At 45.9% G+C, this 22,210-nt stretch overlaps 1 protein-coding gene across 6 annotated transcripts in view; it reads left to right on the top strand.

The window, feature by feature from the left end:
* ITSN1 (intersectin 1) overlaps positions 1 to 22,210 on the top strand; it is a 1,732,490-nt gene that overhangs the window by 370,259 nt on the left and 1,340,021 nt on the right. For all 6 annotated transcript variants that reach the window (XM_085621357.1, XM_085621360.1, XM_085621358.1 and 3 more), the window contains one exon: positions 3,689 to 3,782. In XM_085621357.1, the coding sequence (XP_085477483.1) occupies positions 3,689 to 3,782 (94 nt within the window). The remainder of the gene's footprint in view (positions 1 to 3,688; positions 3,783 to 22,210) is intronic.

Here is a 22,210-nt window from a genome sequence, read left to right as displayed (position 1 = left end):
AAATGTATTCTAGTCTCTTGGGTTCAAATTAGGAGCCAAATTCTTATATCGGTGCTTAATACTGGGACCAATTTTTTTCTCGTTTTATTAGCCAGCGATATCTAGAGAATATGTCCAAAACACCATGATTTGCCTGTACCTCCTGCTGAGAGATGTTAGTAACGGTTTCTTGAAAAATGATCTGGTTTCAGAGGATGGACTGCTTTAGAAATGTTCATTGATTTCCCAGTCTCAACCAATTTAAGGTTGTGCTGAGGAAAATATGGCCTCTTTTACATGGGCGCCAAACTAGATAGGAGTCATTTGGAGGAGCACATCCGTAGTATTTTCTCTCTCTAAATGTTTACTCTTAATTAAAATGTTGTCGACCCCAAAATTGGGTTTCTCTTGGGAAATTATGTTGCTTTCTGTCTCTGTGAGAGCTTGTCCAGGTATGTGTAGTTGGGATTGATTGCCGATGGCTGTTATCAAAGGCTGTCTGTTTTGAATAATCTAGTCGTCCAGAGCCAGCTAAAAAAAAAAAATACAAATGTGTATTGAGAAGTCTTAAGTATAACACTCTTAGCTAAAGTGAAAAATTAGAACAAGCATTGCAAAGCCAGTCTGTCTTGCATGTGACAGAAGGGTGCAGAACAATTGGTATGTCTGCTGGTTTATTTTTGCTATTGTTTATCATTTTGTATTATTATTGTTAACAATTGTAAGATGGCTGCCCGTGCGTACACATGCATCTACATGTGCAACAGCAATAATTCAATGTTATTTATTCTACTTTAGTATCTTACTGCTCCAAGGTTGGCTATTTTCGAATGGTAAATTCATAATTAAGTATGTATGAGATGCCACACACCTAAGTCGAAACGTATGGCCAGATAGTACCGTGCACCTGCTTGGATCTTCTCTAAAAGCTGAGAGAGCCAGGGGAGGGACACACTGGAGAAAGGGAGATTGACACTCACCCCCCCCCCCCATACCGTTAAGAGAGGTGTTGTTCGATTCAGTGATAGATCAGAAGAGAGGGGTCTGGACACATCTCAGGAAGGCAATGGGACTGATAAGGGAATCCTAATCAAAATATTAACCTTTTGATGCACATATCACTGTGGCTGACATCTAGGTGTGACCTCTAGTCATCTCCTGACCTGTGTTAGGGGTATATAAACTACAGAATCTTTCCTGCTGTGACAGACAGCCTTTCAAGAGGAAAGGAAAGTGTGCACGTCAAAAGAAGCAGAACATCAACCTACAGCTTCAAAGACCCAGACCCTAAATCACATTTGGTGTGTGGAAATAGACTATAGGAAGGGGAGGTTGAGACCTCAATACTTGGTGTCTGCCAAGCAGCCAGATGGGCTGTGTAAGAAGGGAAAGCTCTGCAAGACTTCTGCCTGTGGCCAGGACTGTGGGCCAAGGCCTTCTAGTCTCCCTGCTGAGTGAGGAGACATTATCTAGGTAAACCAAAATCACCTGTCCTGGAGTACCACCACCTGCCTGCTTGCCAACACCAGAGTGCCCTGTAAGTAAGAGGAGAGCTTTGGAGAGAGTGAGGTACAGTGGGGAGCCCTACCAAGAGCACTCCCTGTGCGAGATGTGAGGAGGCTACTGTGCACGATCAGGTTGTTGCCCATGCGCAGTTGTGATTTGGCGACCCCCGCATGCCAAAAGGGCTGCTGTGGACTGCTGTGCATCAAGCACCATGCAGGTGTGCACCAAGAGTACCTCCTTGTTACGATGACCTCTTATTCCAAAGGATACCACTGCTGGAGTGATTGTGCTGACAAGTGCACCAAGACTTGTGCATGGCTTAGTGGTGACCCCCACATGGCAAGAGGCACCGCCGTGGTGTGGGTGATTGCACCGGAGGAGTCAGTGCTTTGATCTCCAGTACCGCTGCAACTCCTTAAGCCAGTAGAGGCTGCTGGAACAGAGTTTTTCCATATGTTCGGGCTGTTGCCCAAAAAGTAGAAGCTCTGACTTGTGTGTCGAGCCTGTGCATCGAGATTTGACCATGACTGACCTCAAGGACATCGTGCCATCGTTGGGATCTGGTTGGGACCCTGAAGCTCAACCCTTCTCCCCTTTTGTGGTTAACACAGACTACTGCTCCTATGAAAGCTGGGAGAATCTCCGATCATTGAGGAAGCCTGCATTGCACCTCAGGAGAGAGCCTCTGCCTTTCGGGTGCTGAAGTGTGTACAGGAAGCAGCTTGAGTTCTCCGAACAGGACCAGAACTTGCAAGAGCTCTTTGGTGGGGGCACCTGCTGAAATGCTGAACACCTCTGTGATGTTGGAGCAGGTAAGACGTGAATCGTCCTGTTGGGCCTTGGGGGACTCGCGGGTGCTGTGGCACCGTAGGTACTTTTGACTCATTCCTAAGAATGAAAGGTGGACTCTTTAGCAGGGCCTACTAGTGCGCATTCCCTGGATGCTACCACCAGTGAATGGGAAATAATCCCAACCATATTGCAAGTAAGAGGGTGGGGCAGGAATTTTCAAGACAAACACTAGAGCTCCGACCTTCAGTGGATTGTATTTTACTTACGAATGTTATCTCTTTGAATGTGTCTAGAATTAGAAAAAAAATACTTCTTTTTCATACAAAATCCAGTATTTAATTGGACATTGATTTATTGACATTGCTGAGTGCACTTTGACTAACCTGTATCTAAAAGTGCTGATGGAGTTCTTGGCCCAGTTGATCAGAATCCATAGTAGGTCGGGCCCCAGGACATCGAGTAAAAGGCCTCTACCACCACTGTTTGGCCAATAGCCCTGCGTGCCCTGTGGCTGTCTGAAAGGGATTCTGACAGATGAGTAAAGGGTAATGGATAACTTGAGAAGATTTGTCAGCAGAGGTGTAGGCATGTGAATGTGACAACTACCTGTTAAAACGTAAATTCCTTGAAAATTTAGCTTCAAATCAACCACTTTTCGTTGAAAGCTCAATATTGTGTACATACCTAGACATTTGTGCTTTAACACACATTTTTTTATGTGCATTTATAGATGTGTAAAACGTTTTTGGAGAGCATTGCATAGTTGCAAATATTCACACACCTTTTGTTACACCATCAACTATTTTTTGTGATCTACTATTAGATTCAGTACTGTTACGTCTGCCAAATATTCTCCAGATTATTTAAGCGTGGAAAGCATACATATTGTATTTACTTTTGTTAACTGACGAGTAGCTCGAAGTTAAACTAATAGTGAATCAAACTGCGAACACATTTATTTATTTTTAAGAGTTTATGGATACTGTGAGTGAAAGTTTTAGGTCTGCAAGCATCAGTAAACAGTACAAGATCAGCATGCTACTAATTTCCCTAAAGCATGTTTGTTCATTTAATTTGCTTGGTTAAACCCATATTGGAAAGACAGTCCAAAGTCGACTAGACCAAATCATTCTTGAAAAACTACACATTATCTCCAATCTACCAACCGCAACAAAAGAAAACCATAGAGGTTGAATTTGTTTGTATAGCTGGATGGATATGTTCTCTCATTCTCCAACTTGTTTAAATATGTGGTTCTATGTTTTGGTTCTGTTATCTTAGCAGGTAGAAAGGGGGGGGGGGGGGATTGTGTTTTAACCTGCAATACCACATGTTCCCGCTTTCATCTTGTAGTAAGCATGTTGTGATAATAAAATATTAACATTAAAACACAGCTATTTTTATATTTTAGCAACCTTGCCAAAGAGTAGTTCCTTCGGTAGATCTGGTCCTGGGTCCCAGCTAAACCCTAAACTACAAAAGGCACAATCTTTAGATGTGGCAAGGTAAGTGTATTAATGCAACAGAATGTCGTGATTATTTTGACTTTAATGTAGTTTTCATTGAATTTAACATTGCTTTAGGTACATCTTGCTGCATGTTGAGAAGGCTTAACAAGCACAATTATAGTAGCACACTTTTAATGGTACCATGTGTTATTCTATGCTTTTCTGGTGAACAGTGCCCTCCATGGCTTGGAAAGTGGGTACCCCTGTCAAGTTCATCAAAAGGAGCTGTAGATTTGTGACTTCCACCTCAGCCCACATAACATTATGCATTTGCGCGATAAGAGTGTGTGGCACAGGTTGGCCCATTGGCCACTACCTGTCACTCCCTTGGAAACGCCCGTACATTTATTTAGTATTTAGGTAGCATCCCCAGACCCTGAACTTGGATTCCACGGACACATGAAGAAAACAACCGAAGAAATGCTTTGATCGGTAAACTGCAGACCTCATGGTGGACTTTAAGCACAAACTCCTGCCTGCTGCCATAGAACTCGAGAATTGCCATCCTGCAGCTCATCTCCCCGCAGTGTGGCCTCCACAAACCTCGAAGGGGCAACAGCACTTCAAATATCACCAAATAGCTCCCCCGAGATAGAGGTACTATCTCCTTGCAGTCGCAGGCATCAAAAACAGCAAAGTCCGGTCCAACGTCGTCCTGCTCCCTGGCCCGACTGACATCCCAGAGTGCCATCCAATGTTATGTCTGCTCTGGAGGGTCAGCTCATCCTGTGCACCAAGTCTTGTGGCCCCAGGACCCACTGGAGCTGCAAGGCACCAATACCTGGTGTACCGACCCCCTGAGGCAAAAACCTACAAAACCAAGTCCAGGTGGACTCCAACTTTACAGTGAGCCAGCACCCAACGAGGGACTTCAAGACTCCAGATACCCACCTCAGCAGTGGCCCAGCAGCTTCAGAATAGTCACTCCAAGGTGCCAGCCCCTGAAAGGTTCAGCTTTGCGCGCCTTTGCCCAGCTGCCCGTTTTCACTGCACCCAGCCATCCCAGATGGGAGCATCTAAAAACAAGCTGTGCTCCTGAGGCCACAGAGCCCTTGCTACCTTTACTCTCCTTTGAGCCCTCAGACTTGTCTGCAAGTCCCCCTTTGCTTTGCTTTTACAGGTGGTCCCCTGGCTCTATAGCTCACCAGCTACAAATCCCCTTTTTCCTTGTATTTGGAGAAACCTGGGAAACTCCCGAGAACTTGGGCTTGGCACTTTGGAATTTGACCCTGAACCTTCCGATTTCCAAAAGGGTAACCACACAATAACTGTACTGCATTAATTATTCCAGTTGCCTTTTCCCTTCCATAGGAAATGTATTGCACGTAATTGCGCACACCTGTGATTTATTGTATTGCGAAAAGCATTTACCTTGTACCCGTAGTTTATGGTCAAAATATTTATATAAAAAGAGTACTATTTTTCTAATTTGGTCTAGACTTCATTCCTTGATTGTGTAAATTATGTATTGCTTCTGTGAGTACAACAAATGCTTAGCACTGCCCTCTGGTGGACGTAACTGCTCTCCCTAACTACCACAAAATAGAGTATTAGTATTATTTACTTTTGCCTCTGTTCGCTAATAAGGGTCTCTTCAACCTCTCTGCAGAATATACCCCATTATGGGTGGTTGCTATTCCTCTACTTTCTGGTCCCAAAAAATTACAAGGGCTTTCGTCCTATCCTAGACCTCCGAGCCCTCACCTTCCTCCTCAAAAAGGAGAAATTCAGATGCTCAAGTTAACTCAGGTTTTGGCTGCCCTGAACTCAGGAGACTGGATGGTAGCGTTGGACTTGCAGGGTGCCTATTTTCATATTCATGTCCTACCTACTTACCAGTTCGATCTGCGGTTTACGGTAGGCCACGAGAATTTTCAGTTCACAGTGCTGTCCTTTGCCCTTACCAGTACCCCTGCAATCATTGGAGGTTCACTATCAACGTGCAAAGTCACACCTGACTCCCTCTTAGACTCTCCCCTTCATCGGAGCTATTCTAGACTGTGTCGTTTCGGGCTTCTCCTCCAGAGCGGCGAGTCCAGGATATTCGGGCTATGATACCGATGTTTCAGCCTCTATCCTGGGCTTTTTGATACTGACTCTGAGGTTGCTGAGCCTCATGGCCTCCTGCATCCTGCTGGTGACACTACCAGATTGCATATGCAGGCTCCATCCAGAAAAGGCTGGTGTAAGTGTTGACGGACAACCCCACCGCCATGTGGTACTGAAACAAATGGGGGAGGGGCATGGACCATTTGTCAAGAGACCCTTCATCTTTGAACATGGCTGAAACAGCATGGCTTTTCCCTGGTGGTTCAATACCTGGCAGGTTTGCCAAACGCTCGGGCGGATGAACTTAGCCGTCAATGCCTAGTGGATCACGAATGGCATCTCCATTCGGAGATGGTGCAAGGGCTCTTTCAAAATTGTGGAGAGCCTTGGTTAGATCGGTTTGCCTCTGTCGAACGTGCAATGTCAGCAGTTTAATGCCCTTTTGTTTCCAAGGATGCTGTTGCTCAGACTTTTTTCGTCTCGAGTGGAGCTCAGGCCTCCTATTTGCCTTTCCACCCATACCACTTCTGCCCAGAGTTCTCAAGAAGATCAGGAACTACCTGGTCCAAGTCATCCTTGTGGTTCCAGAATAGGCACGGAGAGTCTGGTATCCCGAGCTACTGAGCATGGCCTTCGATCATCCCATCAGGCTGCCTCTTCGGGAGGATTTTCTGTTGCAGCAGCAGAGAAGGGTTCTCTACCTGAACCTGTCCACTCTCCACCTTCTAGCATGGAGCTTGAGCACCAGCGGTTGAAAGCTTTCGACCTTCCTTCTGAAGTCTGTAATGTGATTCTGGCAGCCTGCTGTTCCTCCACCAAGAGAGTATATGCCTTGTGGCGTGGTGTGCAGACAAGTCCATTGATCCCCTTAGTGATTTTTCTTTTTTTTGCTCTTTTCCTTGCCAGCTGCGACCACTGGGTTCGCTCACTGAGTTCCAGTTCTGGATATCTGCCAGGGAGCAACGTGCGCTTCCCCGCTCACGTTCAAGCATTACTCTCTGGGCAGTCAGGTCTGTAGAGATGGGCACTTCGCCCTTTCGGTCCTACAGGACTTCCTAGTCTCAAATTAGTCCGCAGACCTTCCTCCGGGGATGGTATTGCTTGGGTATATATTCAAATGTAAGGAATTGTTATTGTTGTTATTGTTAGCTAAGCTTGTATAGCGACAGCTGCCCCAGCGAAGGGGCGTCCCGGCGCTGGTTGCAGTGTCAATGGAGAGCGAGGGGCTAGATCGTAGGAAACAAGTGGGTTTTGTTGGCCTTACGGAAGGGTAACAGGCAATCTAAGCAGCGAATCTGAACAGGCCGAGAGTTCCATAATTTGGCTGCCAGACCACGAAAGGACCGGCCCCTGGCTCTGAGGCGTTTCACCCGGGTAACCGTAGCCAGACATTGCCCAGCGGAGCGCAGCTGGCATGTGGGTACATAGGGGACCAGCAAATTAGACCGAATCTCAGGGTACGAGAATTTAAGAGTTTTGAAGGTCAGACAAAGTGCCTTGAATTCAATCCTCTTAGGGATAGGTAGCCAGTGAAGGCGCCGCAAAGTACCCGACGTAGAACAGGTTCTAGGGAGTCTGAGCAGGACTCGGGCGGCTGCATTCTGGACTTGTTGAGGCGATTCAGTTCCGCCTTATTGGCGCATAACATCAGTGAGTTAGCATGGTCAAGTCTGGACAGAATAGTTGCCTGTACTATCAACTGGCGTGTGGATGGGTCAAAGAAACCCAATATGGGCCTCAGGCCCCGTAGGGGTCCAAAGCAGGTACCAGCGATCTTTTTGGTATGCTCCTGGAACCCAAGAGTGGAGTCGAGCCAGATCCCAAGGTTCTTCACCACCAGTTTAGGCGTGGGGGGTGCTGCCCAAGGACGCCGGCCACCACTGCGTACTCCAGAGCTACCAGATAAGTGGAGGGTCACATGGAGGATGTAGTGCTGGTGAAGGCCGTTGTTCATAATTCTCTGCAGTGGGGGAAGAAGTCACCATCACCATGGACGCATCGAAGGCGGTGGGGTAGGGGGACCACATCTCAAACTCGCAGTAGTTCAAGCATTGTGGAACATGCCACAGCAGAGCTACCACATCAGCTACTTTGAATTCCTAGCAATCCATCTAGCCCTCAAAGCCTTCCTCCTACAGATACAGAGCAGGGTAAATCCAACGGACTACATTACAGTTATGTACTACCTTCAGAAAGAAGGCAGCAGCCAGTCTCTCCACCTCTCCCTTCATGCTAAAACTGTTTGGCTTTGGGCCATCTGCCACTACATCCACTTGATAGCGAGTGAAGTACCACCTTGGGGTGGACAACAACCTAGCAGACCTACCCTGCAGGTCACACCAAGATGTTCAAAAATGGGAACTCAGTCCTCTGATCCCCAACAGCTACTTCAGATGTTGTGGAACTCCACAGACAGACCTGTTTGGCACCCTAGAAAATAAACACCCAAGCACCACCACCATTTTGCCACAGTCCATGGGCAATGCACTATGGATGAACTGGTCAGGGATATATTGTTATGCTTTTCTGTCTCTCCTGCTCCTTCCACTAATGATGCCCAAGATGCGACAAACTTCCCAGACACTCATTTTCGTAGCCCCTCCTGGTCCAGGCAGCTCTTTTACTCCACTCTACTCAATGTCCATCAGCCCCCACAAAAAGCCCTCACCAGGTCTGACCTCACCAGAAATCCAGGTCAGATCAAACATCCACACCCCAAATAGCTTAACCTAGCAATTTGGCACCTGAGATCATAGAGTGCGACTACGTGCCCCTCCCACTGGAGTGCATGGACATCCTCAAGGAAGCATGCAGGTCAATTACTTGAGCTTGATGTGGGCAAAATGGAAGGTTTGTCTATTACTGTATTCCGAAGCATATAGATCCATTAAAACCTGCAATGGGGAACATTCTATGCTACCTCCTTCATCTACATCAATCTGGGTCAGCCTATACTTCCATAAGACTTTATTTAGCAGCCATAACTGCTTACATGCAGAATAGAGGACACTACCATATTCTGCGTCTGTCATTGAGGCTTTCATGTTAGGCCTCAGAAGTCAGACCCCCCAGGATATAGCGGCATGGATTCGCAAATTTAGCGGCACAAATATGGAAATTTAGCGGCACAAATATGGAAATTTAGCGGCACAAATATGGAAATTTAGCGGCATTTTTGTGGCACTTTATTTTACTCATAATCCTTCATTTTCAGCCTTAAATCAATGGAAACTCTTTTAGCAGAGTATTCTACTTTGAATAGGCAACCTGGAATATGGAACACTGGAAGCAGCTCACAGGTGAAGGCTGTTATCCTTTGGAAATGCAATTCTCCATTCCTGGTCCCATCAGCCCCTCGGACAGACTCCCATCTAATCCCCGCGCTGCACTCATGTTACGAGAGCAGCGCGGAGATTAGCCTGAGCGGGCTGGAAAGACGCTCCGCTCAGACCAGGGAGTCTGTGGGATTTCTCCAGCCTGGCTGTTCAAGGCAACTGGGCTGGAGATACCTAAGAACGCATGTGTGTTTGGCCGGCCTGAGACTGCCAGCCAAACACATATGCTCACTCTGGGAGTGCCCATAGCGCTCCTCCTCCCCCTCCCATGCCTCGGCCCTGCCCCTCCCTACAGCTCTGGCTCAGAGCCTGCAAATGAAAAATAAAACTATGCTAGAACATAGTTTTTTTTTTCATTTGCAGGCTCTGAGCCAGACAGTGGGGCGACGCTCTTCTGCCATTGCGGAGGAGCCGCCGCTGAAGTGCAATTATTGTGATCGGCTGCACTGTCCGTTCTGCACCTGGAGCACCCAGTTAAAAGTGTGCCAACAAGTGACATCAAGACGATTAACTTCTTGCCACTACTTACCCTTATAAGATCAAAAACAGATGGAGGTGCAAATATGACGATCGATAGCATGGGTTGGATTGCAAAGGTTCTGCACTATTTTGCTGCAACCACAAAACACTTTTTACTGTAGATTTTCCTATTTCCAGTTGTACTCAATACTAGCAGATTGCTTTACAGGTGGCTTCATATGCATCAAAATGATTGCTATAGCAGGTTTGCATTTTCATTTTTGAGAGGGAACCACTCAGAATCGACCTTCTCACAGTTTCCCGGTGTCTGCCCTCTTCCCAGGCATCATACAAAGGAAGCTTACAGCTGCACTGCCTTTAAAAGATATCTTGTAGCAAGATCATAAATCACAGTCAGCTTGTCACAGGCACAGGTGTAGAAATTTACTTTTCACTTTCTAGAGATGGGTTGTACATTTCCGATTTTGCACGCACTTTTGTAAAAATTGCGGCATTTTTACAAAAGTGCCGATTTCGCGGGCACTTTAGTAAAAATCGCGGCATTTTTACAAAAGTGCCGATTTCGCGGCAAACCGCGAAATCGCGAAATCGCGAAATCCTGGAGGGTCTGAGAAGTGTCTTTCTACCAAGGATGCCTCCAGCCCCTGAGAGAGATCTCCGTATATTCCTCACCAGAAGTCCCCCGCCACACCCCCACCCCTCAGTGGGTCAGAGCATCTGCCACATCGGCTAGGAACTGTATGTCTTAATGTTTTAACTAACTCCCCCAGACCATGAGAAACGTGCTTGGGCAACCTCTACTTTAATAGGTAACCTTTTCAACCGTCATGTAGAGGTCCATCCCTGACCTCCGTTCTCCCATAGTCTGGCGTGCAGGAGCACCCCCGTGATGCACCACATCACGCTTGGCTACTAGAAGCCCCAAGTTGCAAGAGAGGAGGTTCGCCCTCTGGACATCTACATCGCCTGGGACCCCCAATCGGACATACTTGTGCTCAAGAGGGATGTATTACCCCAACATTCTGCTGAGCTACCCCACCACCTGTGACCAATATACCTGAATGACTAGGCAGCTCCAAAGCAGATTGATGAATGTACCCCGTCTCACCCCACGCTGCAGACAATCCGAGGATGCGGCCCTATCATAGTAAACTTGATGCAGTGTTTTAAGTTGTATCAAGTGCAACCAGGACTTTATGGCGACCTCTCTTGGGTGCATTAGAGCTGCCTCCCAATCCACATCTTTGAGTTTGCGCTCAAAGTCCTCCCCCCCCCCCCTCCCCCCACCCCCCCAAAAGAACTCTGCTTAACCAGTGTGTCCTGCATATTGAGTGTTCTTATAGGTGAGGGAGATCGCCTTCGAATGCAATTCCTCTAGGAGCAGTCTGCCCGAGAGAGAGGAGTACTCCAGCATATCCAGCTTCCCCAAGCCGTCTGCCTACCAAGCGTGTCGCAGCTGTGCTTATTTTAAGTATTGGTTGGGTCTATACCTAATTCTTTAACAGTGCACATTGCTCCCTTTCTTCGACCATTCCATACTAATCTCACTTGCTGGGCGAAAAACAATCTACATGGTGTCGGTGCCTATGTGCAGTGCAAGCATACAGAGGAGACTAAAGACTTCTATGAAGGAAAACAAGTTGCAAATGTCCGATTCCAGCACTAGATGGCAGAAGAATGGAGAGCATATGAATTTACAGCACTACACGCCATGAAATAATGCTTACAGCGTAAGTAACATTTTCCTTATTGATCCACTATGAATTTGTTTTACATTCTGGTGGATCCATAGGGAAGCCTTACAGTAGTTGCAGTCCCCATCCACACTGCCAGTTACGGTAAATGTAGGCCGGACAAGCCTGGGCAGAATCAGCAGTGCTTCTGTGGAGCCAGATATGTTGTGAGGGCGGGCAAAGGGAGTACATTGGGACAAAGAGGCTAGAAGACAGAGACTTTGGTCCTTGCCCCTACCCCCTCTGCCCTTTCAGCCACTAGAGTTGCCCTGTTGAGGATAGTGAGGCTGGCATGTCTATTGATGGAGGGTTAGAGGCCTGCTCTGCCACGCTTCTAGCCCAGTCGCAGCAACAGCTCCTCGGTATCCAGCTTGTCCTCTAGCAGTGCATGCTGTTAAAAAAAAAAAAGTCAGCTTTTTCAGTTACCTCCGGTGGACTCTAAACCACTGCCCTTCCCATTTCAGGCCCTTCTTCAGGTCCTTTTGCAGGAAGCTGCAGAGCACCTGCATCTCGCAGTTGTTGCCCTGAAGGCTGCAGTTTCTGGTCCCCATCTTGTGATCGCGAACCTGTGGGTCTCCTTAATAAAGCTGGACTGCTTCAGCTTCAGGGTCATCTTGCCAGCCTCAGCCAGGTGCCGCTGCAGGGACAGAGCCTCGTGCTGCCATGTCAGAGCCTCCTTATCTGGTACCTTGCTCATGTTCACCTGAGACAAAGGCCGCCTATGGTGATCATGTCTACTACCAAGTAGAGCACATTACAGCGTCACCATCTGATGGGCTGAATGCAAGCACGCCCCCAGTGCTCAGAATTAAGTGCTAGTTCTTTGTACCAGCAAACACTGGCACAAATTAGTCACTGGGTTGGTGTGTTGAGTTGAACAACTAAAGATGAATGCATGCTGATCGGACTATATAGCTGCCTTTGGGTAGGTGGCCATTCGAGGCTGAATAGTTATAGCAGTTTAATATGACTAAATTTCCTGTGTTCATTTTCGCAGCTGCAGTGTGACTCGGATTACTTTTAGTCGAGCTTTCTGATTACAGAAAAGGCATATATTAGAGATCACCAGTATTCCAAGTAGGAGTTGATTAGGGATGGGTGAAATGTATATTATGCCTTTAAACACAATGACATTTGAGCTGAAAATGTCTTGAATTTGACCTGTTAAAAACGCGTAAAATGTTAGGCATTTATCCTTGAGCCATTTTCCTTGCCAGTTTCTTGTGTAACTTATGAATGTGAGGTCTGCCTGCACGAATGCATTTAATTCAGGATAACACAAAATGAATGTCATTCATTTAATGAAATTATAAGAACATTTTGTTTAGTTCGACAAAAACTCAATTTCGCACATCCCTAGAGATGACCAGTGCTTATACGTATTATTTTAGATGATGTGTAAATTACTTGCTTGATTTCAGAGGTTTTGTCGGATAGTGGACTTCCATAGAGGTATGGCTATTAGCGTATGTGGAGCTGTCTTGCTTTTTATGGGCACTGGTCCTTGGGAGGTTGATGGGTCGTCGAGAACAAGCTTGCTTGGGTCATTACTAGGCTGCAGATTAAATAGATAATGTTTGCGCTTAAGTCTTTGCATTGCATGCCGGCAGAGGGGAAATCGTGAACAGTGACCCTATATTCCTTATGTTGAATGCTGATGCGATTTCGGTGTTTGGGTCTTAGTATCTTGATAATTACCACAAAAAAAAAAAGTTGGAAGTTAGGATTGAATTTTCCTTAATTGTTGTGACGAAATTGAACAGACTGGTATTCTAAGTTGCTCTGTCTTCTGGAAGAGCGGGTCATATTTTAAACACACAAAAGGTGGCAGTAGGAATGCTTGCGATTGGTCTAACCATTGGCAATCGCTCGGAGTAGCATTGCAACCCGTTGTTTTCCTCAGCACTTCCTCAGTTTGGACCCAGCCATATGCAATGCGGTCCTGATCCTGCTCCAATAGGATCAGTTCTGCCTAAACTCCCTGGCACGATTCGCCCTGAAATGGAGCACAAGTTGCCGAAGATCAGTTTGGCTGTGCTTGGGCATTTTCAGTTGGGTGTAGCTTGGTTCCAGTGGTACAGTGCGCATTGGACCCACTTGTGGGCATGCGTTTGTCCGCTTAGAGTGCTAAATCAAACGCACAAAAAGTGATGGCAGAATGCTTGTGAGAAGTCTAACCACTGGCTATTGCTCGGGTGTTTGGCTTTTTTTAATTTTTATATATATGTTAATGCAGTGATGGCACGTTTCACCATTCCATGCTTTGACCAAAAAAACACAATTTGTGGGTAAAGGAGGAGAGATGTGCAGCTTGAGAACCTGTTGATTCTTAATTCTTAAAGTTCAGTGTGGATGTGGGTATCCTTTAGTTGAAACGTTTAGTTGTCATTTGGGGTTAATGCGTTTCACGTTAGTTGGTGTGTTCTGCGCACGAAGCCATCTGTGGTGTAGCTGCTTGCAGGATAAGAATATGCTTGGGCTGTCTGTTGTACATGCACAGATAGACCACTCCTGCGCTGTTGTCTAAAGATAGTGGTGTGTTCCACAGAATGTGGGAGGGAAAAATGCATCAAGTAGCATTTCAGCGAAATGGGGACTCCAGTGCAGTACTGTTTGCAGGTGATGGACTTTTTGTGAGTATCTTGCTCGTCTTAATAAGCGTTTTTATGTGTCTGACTACAGATCTAGAGCATAATGTAAAGATGTATAATCTGCAGATAAAGCTTTCGTAACTGTATTGTCAGCACAAGTGTTTCGAGAACTGTCCTTCCAACACAGTTTAAATGATGGATCTACTCCGTAACTTTGCACAGGAAGAGCCAATACCACTTGTTTCTAAGGGCAGCACCTCAGTTAAATGCTAGTAGTACTGTGTATGTATGTATGTAGGCTAGCTGTGATGCAGCAGAGTGCTGAACACCTCATTGTTCAATAAATATGGTTCCTTGATTCTCGCGTTTTGCCGATTTGTACAGATAGATGCTTAGGGAATGCCAGCTCTTTATATCAAACCTGGGAATGGGTTGTTTGCGGTTGGACCGGTGTCTGTGCAGATTAACAGCAAAGCGCAAATGTAAACTCGTAACTGCTCTTGCATGTAGCCAGTACCTGCAGCCGTTCCAGTCTATCTCCATCTACCTTTGGCCCAAGGTCCTTGTTAAAAGCACCCCTCGTTTCCACTGAGCAGGAAGACTTCATAGCTTAGGTGTGAGTGAGGGTCGAGCTGAAATTGGAAGAGTAATCCAATTCATCTTACTCCTGCTTATGATCCCGCCACGAACTAGATGGATCCACAGCTCTGCACTTGTAGAACTCGACTGCCTCCTCCGCTCCAGAACCAGGTCCTCTGCATGTTGTTTTAGTGCGAGGTATACACTGCTGTGGCAGACCTCTTTCCAGAGATGCTCACCTGGCAACTTTCAATGAAGACTGACATTCACTGTGCGTAGATATCTTAGGGTACCTTTCCAAATTCAGTAAAATCCTAATGTGTGTTTAACAAAATGGATTCAATGAAAAGTATTGTTATGCTTTACGTGTATATTATTGTGCAAAAACAATAGAAATGCATGAACATTTTTTCTTAAAATAATTAGAACATGAATGAATCCATAAGGAAAAGACCAAAAAAAAGTGGGGGGAAAAAATCTTAAAACAGAGATTTCTTTCATCCGGAACCGCTGATTTCAGTTTTATTATTTTGAAATCATTGTCCCCTGTACTGTACTAATGGATTAAAAATGTTAAATACAGAAAATAATATATTTCGCTATTTAGTATATTTTCTTAAAATGTTTGAGCATTGCACGTTATTTAAAAAAAACCTATGATATATAATTGTAGCAGAAAGGAATAACAAATGTGCGTGCTTCATATTATAATGAAATTGGTCTAAAAAAGTATGTCACATGATGATAAAATGTCACTATTTTGAGCGAATGGCCGAATGCTTATAAAATGCATTCATTACTGTACTAGCCTGGCATGGTTTCAGGTAGCAGGATTTGAAATATGTACTTTTATTTTGTACTGTGTTTGTGAGTATACCTGCTATTCCCCGAAAAAGTCAATTACTTGCGTTATTAAAAGTTATGCAGCTCATATTCCTCCAAAAGAAGTACAATCCATCTAACATACCTATTTATAGCAAAACTTTCACCCAATGCATTTCCACATGCGTTTTGACTTCTAATTGTTGTGTGTGACCGCTTTCTAAAACTTTGTCCATAGTTGGCATACAATAATATATTGACAGTTCTTGCCTTTTGTAGAGTTGTGAAATGTTTCTTGCGATTACTTTGAGTACCTAATTTCGTAAAGCATTAAGAGAAGAAAGCCATTGTGACAAGTAGATTACATACTGAACATGTCTTGAGTCGTGTAATATGTGAGGTAATTAATTGCATGGCAAGAGCACGAGTTAAAGTTACTTTAAATCCTAGACTATAGCTACTTGAAAAAACTACAACTGGTGAATTTCAATGGTTTTGTTAATTTAAAACGGTAAATCCCAAGGGCGGGTTTATGACTCTGGGATGGAGACCCGACACCAGCGCTCACCACAAAAAAAATCGGCTTGGGGAGGGACCACCCCAACTAAAATAAAATATTTGACCCTGGTGAGGGCGTGAGTTATGGCTACCTTAGGGCACGAGTTATAATTTTGCAGCGTGAATCTTTCTTGATTCACTATGCTGTGCATTATTCCGCCATCTAGTGGTTGGGTCCGGAATTGTAGTATTCTTTTTTTTTTTTTTTTTCTTTCGTGGCCCAGGTGGGTGTCGACCTACCACCATTTGGTGTCCTTCGTGACGTCTACGCACTTCCTCCGGAAGCTCCCACCTTTGGTCGCCATCTTCAGATTCTTTTTTCGGCCGTTGGGTCCGGATCAACAGTGAAGGAGCTCCAAGAACTTTGGAGAGAAGAATCGACGAAAATATAAGAAAACTTTAGAATATATCACCGGGGAAGACACGGGAGATCAAGTAAGTTAGAAGGTCGACGACAGAAGTGAGAACATCGAAGAATTCGACATTTCAATGGAGAATGCACCTACAGTGGGGGGTCCATGGGCACGGTAATGGACAAAACTCCATTTAAATTCTGTGCAAACTGCCACCACAAGTACGCGCAAAAGGACCAACACCCGGTCTGCAATCTGCCTGCCGCTCGACCATCGAAGGGAGGACTGCAACGCCTGTGCAGCGTTCACCCCGAAGACCCTCAGAGTAAGGGAGAGGCAGAGAAGAGAAAACGACAACATGCAGGGGACAACCCCATCGCTCCGAGATTTGGGACTCTCCAGCGGAGAGGAAGACAACATAGCAGAGGGACCAGAGGACGTCTTGGTCGTCAAGGTCAAAAAGAAAACGTCAAAGGAGGTAAGAGAGTCATCGAACCTCAAGCACTCCACTGATACTCGCAAAAGCGAGCCAAAGTCCTCGAAAGGAGCAGGGCCGTCTAAGCACTCGACGTAGACTACTGCATTCAGGGACAAGCAGACCGTCGGATCCTCTGAGAAGGACCCCCAGACGGCGAAATCCCAAGACCAGGGAAAGGCGCTGAAGAGCAGCCACGAAAGAGAGGCCTCGACGTCGAAAGGCGAAGGCCCGAAAATGGTTTAGTCTTCGGCATCGACAACTGTGAAAAGGAAAGTCGGGTCCCTCGAAGCCGATCACGCGGCCGAGATGGAAAAGAAAAGGAAAATGTTCGAGGCCGAAATGTCGAACATCTTGCAACGCAAGAAAGACTTAGACGAAAAGATCAAATTCTACAGCATACCTTCGAAAGCCACGACCGAAACAGAAGGGTGCGTCGGGATTTCCAACCGCCGAACACACCTGAACCTGGAGAGGAACAGGAAGAAGACCTGTACTACGGGGGCGCCGAAGGGGAGGAAGACTAGCAAACTTACCAAGACTCGACGTCCTCTTAGACTCAGGACTTGCCGTGGCATGATTTGGACGCAGAATCCCCGGAAGAGGGTGTAGAATCATATCCGTCGAGGCCTTCGCCGCCGGACGACATAGGGATCTACAACCAAGTCATCTAAAGGGCTGCAGACACATATGGAGTGCAGCTAGAAGAAAAAAAACAATCTTGCTTCCTCTTGGAGACCTTGTTGCCATCCCAGACTAGAAGCCAGTTCCGGCCCATGCTCCCAAGTGTTCTGGACCAGGGGAAGGGGGCATTCAAGGAGCCTGGAGCCTGCCATGTGTAGAGCAGTGACGCCACAAGCAGAGAAAAAATATAAACATTCATCAAAAGACCCCATGTACATTAGAGGGTCAGTAGCAGCAGACTCTATCATCACATCCATGGCTCGGAAAAGAGTAAATATACCCACAAACTCAGGCCCACTACCAGACAAAGAAAGCAAGAGGATGGACCTGATAGGTAGGAAGATGGAAAGGAGTGCAGCTATACAATGGTGCATCGCCAGTTCTAATGCACTCATCAACACACGCATACCAGAACTGGGAAGATGTGGGAGAACTCCTCAAGCACGTACCAGAGCAATACCAGAGAAGGGCAAGCCACCTGGTAGAAGAGGGGAAGAACATGGCTAATACAAGTTTAAAGTCGGCCCTAGACGCAGTGGAGACATCTAGCAGGCAGATGATGCTGGGGATCACAGAAAGGAGGCATGCCTGGATAAGGATTTCGGGTTTCAAAAATGAAGTCCAAAACAACATCCTCAACTCACCCTTCAAGGGGGAAAAACTGTTCAGAGCACCAGTTGATGACAAATTGAACCAGCTGAAAAAAGATAACAAAACAGCAAGGTTCATGGGGGCACTGCAGTTTCGAGATATGAGAAGAGGAACACCTTCCAGGAGGCCAACAGGCAGAGGAAATCATCAACCTGTGCCACCACACCAAACCTCCCAGCAAGATTACCAAGGAGGTAACCAGGGACAGCAGCAGGGGCAGCAATAGCAGAACTGGCAGTACCAGCCCCGAGGGCACGGCCGAGGAAGGGGTAACGGCCAGAGGTGGAGTCAGCCTCCCGCAGCAAAGTGACTCACCAGCAAAACCAATGCACACCCGGATAAGACCTCAGGAAGTGCAGAAAGAGTCCAGGCAAAGACAAGCAAAAAATCAAAACCTTCAACAGTTCCTCCAACAGGCAACACCAGTAGGAGGCAGATTAAGACACTTCCTCCAGGAGTGGAGGTAAATAACATCAGACAAATGGATATTAAACCTCATACAATACGGGTACTGTATAGACCTGGAAAGGCCACTGCCAAACAGAAGACCAAGGGTCAGAGTGCGCTCAACAAAAGAGTGGACACACTTGATGCAGGAAGCAAGAGAACTGCTAAAGAAAAGAGCCATATAAATGGTACCACAAAAACAACGGAACAAGGGGGTATATTCAACCTACTTCCTCCTACCAAAGGTAGACGGAACATTACGTCCAATTCTAGACCTCCGATTCCTAAACAGGTTCATAAAGACTCAAAGGTTCAAAATGACCTCGCTCCAAGAGGTCATACCTCAACTACAAGAAGGAGATTACATTGCAACTATCGACTTAAAGGACGCCTACTTGCACATCCCCATCAACAGCAAACAGAAACACCTCCTCAGGTTTATAATCAACAAAACTCACTACCAGTTCACAGTACTGGCTTTCGGACTAAAATCTGCACCAATGGTCTTCACAAAATGTCTGGCAGCAGTAGCAGCACACTTAAGAAGGAAGGGAATACATGTATACCCATACCTCGACGACTGGCTGGTAAAAGCAAGCTCATACCACAAGTGCAAAAGGCACATAGAGATAGTGATACAGACGCTTGCCCAACTGGGGTTTTCGATCCATTGGGAGAAAACATCAATAGAACCAGAACAACTGAAGATATTCTTAGGAGCAGAGATCAACACCATACTGAGCACGGTGATTTTATGTGCAAAGAGGACTCTGGCAATATGCAAAGAGATGCGTCTTTACCGCAATTGGCAAGCTCTGACAGTGAGGACAGTGAGCAAACTGATGGGGATGATGGCATCATTCATACATTTGGTACCAAATATCCGTCTACACATGAGACCATTCCAAGAATGGATCCAGCAGCAATGGTCACAAGCGACGGATTCGGGTGGATCTAGTGGTTGTCACGCAGACAGTACAGCAAGAAATAGCGTGGTGGAACCAGAAGAACTTAGCAATGCAATAAAGCACATCAACTACTTAGAACACAAGACAGTATTCCTAGCCTTAAAAGCCTTTCAGAAACTGCTGTACGGACACAGAGTATTGATACAAACAAACAATACAACTACCATGTTCTACATCAACAAGCAAGGAGGGACACAATCTGCGACACTTTCCCTGCTAGCGCAGGAAATATGGAGATGGGCAATCCCCAGGGAAATAGACCTGTTGGCAATACATCTACCAGGGAAGGACAATGTAGAAGCAGGCTGGCTCAGCAGACAGATGTCCGCATCCCACAAATGGGAGATCAACCAACAAGAAATCCAGAAGGTATTCCACAAATGGGGAACCCCGCAAATAGACCTATTAGCAACACACCAAAATGCCAAAACTTCGCATCCAGATTACCATGCAAACAGTCCCTGGGGAATGCGCTATGGATAAGGTGGTCAGGGACATTTGCCTACGCTTTTCCACCGATACCGCTACTACACAGGGTACTGAACAAGTGCAGGTTCAGCAACATGACGCTCATCCTGATAGCACCCCAGTGGGCCAGACAAACATGGTTCTCACAAATCATGGAGATGTCACAAACGCACGCACACAGGTTCCCCGCCAGGAAGGACCTGCTAACGATGCAAAACGGAAGAGTTCTACACCCAGAGCCAGAAATCCTTAGCCTAGCTGCATGGCTCCTGAGGACCTAGAGTTCGCACACCTCAAACTACCGGCAAGCACGATGGTGGTACTCAGAGAGGCAAGGAGACCTACCACAAGAACGTGCTACGTAGCAAAGTGGAAAAGATTCACCGAATGGTGCAGTTGGGAGAAACTGCGAACGAGGATTACTAAGGAATCAACAGTACTAAGATACTTAACGCATCTACTGCAGAATAAACTAAGCTACACATCCCTAAGGGTCCACTTAGCAGCAATTGTGGCTTACACAAGAGGAGAAACAGGGAAGAGTTTCTTAACCTCACAGGTGGTAAAAAGATTCCTAGATGGAGCAAAAAGGATCGCACCTCCAAGAAGAATGCCTGCACCAGCATGGAACCTCAATGTAGCGCTAACACAACTGATGAAGCCACCATTTGAGCCTATTCACAAAGTTACACTTCATATGCTCACGCTAAAGACAGCCTTCCTAGTAGCTATCACATCACTGCGAAGAGTGAGTGAATTACAAGCGCTAACGCTCCAAGAACCCTACATGCAAATACAGAGATAGGATTGTCATGAGAACAGACCCGAATTTGATGCCAAAGGTTGTGTCTAAGTTCCACATCAATCAGACAATTAAAATACCGAGTTTTTTCCAAAAACCCTCCACAATCACAGAGAGGGCCTTACTCACACTGGACGCCAGGAGGGCAGTGATGCGCTATATGGAAAGGACAAAGGAGTGCAGGAAAACAAAGCATTTTTTTGTATCCTTTGCCAGCAGTTGTTTTGGGACGACCAGTTACCAAAAATACCATTGCACGATGGATTGCACAAACCATACTGCTCTGCCACAAACAGGCAGATCAACCATTACAAGGAGCAGCTCATGCTCACTCAACAAGGAAGACAGGAGCAACAATTGCGTTTCAAGCAAACACACCAATTCAAGACATTTGCCAAGCGGCTACATGGTCTTCAGTGCACACGTTCACTAAGCACTACTGTGTGGATATCCAAATGAACAAAAAAGCGCAAGTGGGACAGAAGGTCTTGCAACACATTTTCAGTAACCAATGCTCATCTTCCACCCAACCACCACTATAAGGACAAACCGCTACAAAGTCTATGCACAGCATAGTGAATCCAGAAAGATTCACACTGCAAAACGTATAGTTTCTTACCTGTCGGTGTAGTTTTGCAGCTTGAAGACTTTCTGGATTCACTAGCGAACCCACCCTCGTCCGCCAGAAAGATGAGAACGGAGTATAAAGGGGGGCAGAAGGTGAAAAGATTTTACAAGGTTAGATAAGAAAAGTAGCACAAGAAAGAGAAAAAAGAATCCGAAGATGGCGACCAAAGGTGGGAGCTTCCGGAGGAAGCGCGTCGACGTCACGAAGGACACCAAATGGTGGTATGTCGACGCCCACCTGGGCACGAAAAAAAAAAAAAAAAAGATAAGAAATACTACAATTCCGGACCCAACCACTAGATAGCGGAATAATGCGGAGCATAGTGAATCCAGACAGTCTTCAAGCTGCAAAACTACACCGATAGGTAAGAAACTATACGTTTCTTGAGATAACTCGCACTATAACTGCTGAATTTCTGTGGTTTTGTGTGTGTAATTTGTGAAACTTACTATAACATCCCTGTAGCCTTTGTTATGTATGTATACACATACATACATATATATATATGTATGGAAGTGTGTGTATACGTATAAATATGTATATGTAAAAAATCGCCTGAAGATTTGCTGTCTGCTGCGGTGCGCCTAACAAAGGGAGGTCGTAGGCTCTAAACCGGATCAGCTCCCTGTAACAATTCTCTAAATTCCATTCACACAGTACGCAAAGCCAGATACCTGCACACAAAGTATCTTTCCAAAGCAAAGTTTAATGGAAATGCAGCAGCTAATGCATTTCTGTCGCGCTTTGGCCTTGTTCACATCGGGAGGCCGCCATTTTGATGACACGTGTAAAGTGCTCACGT

The sequence above is a fragment of the Triturus cristatus genome, chromosome 8, assembly GCF_964204655.1.
Source record: "Triturus cristatus chromosome 8, aTriCri1.1, whole genome shotgun sequence".
NCBI classification, from domain to species: Eukaryota; Metazoa; Chordata; class Amphibia; order Caudata; family Salamandridae; genus Triturus; species Triturus cristatus.
Note: the sequence above shows the minus strand (reverse complement) of the source record. Positions and strands in the feature narration are given on the sequence as shown.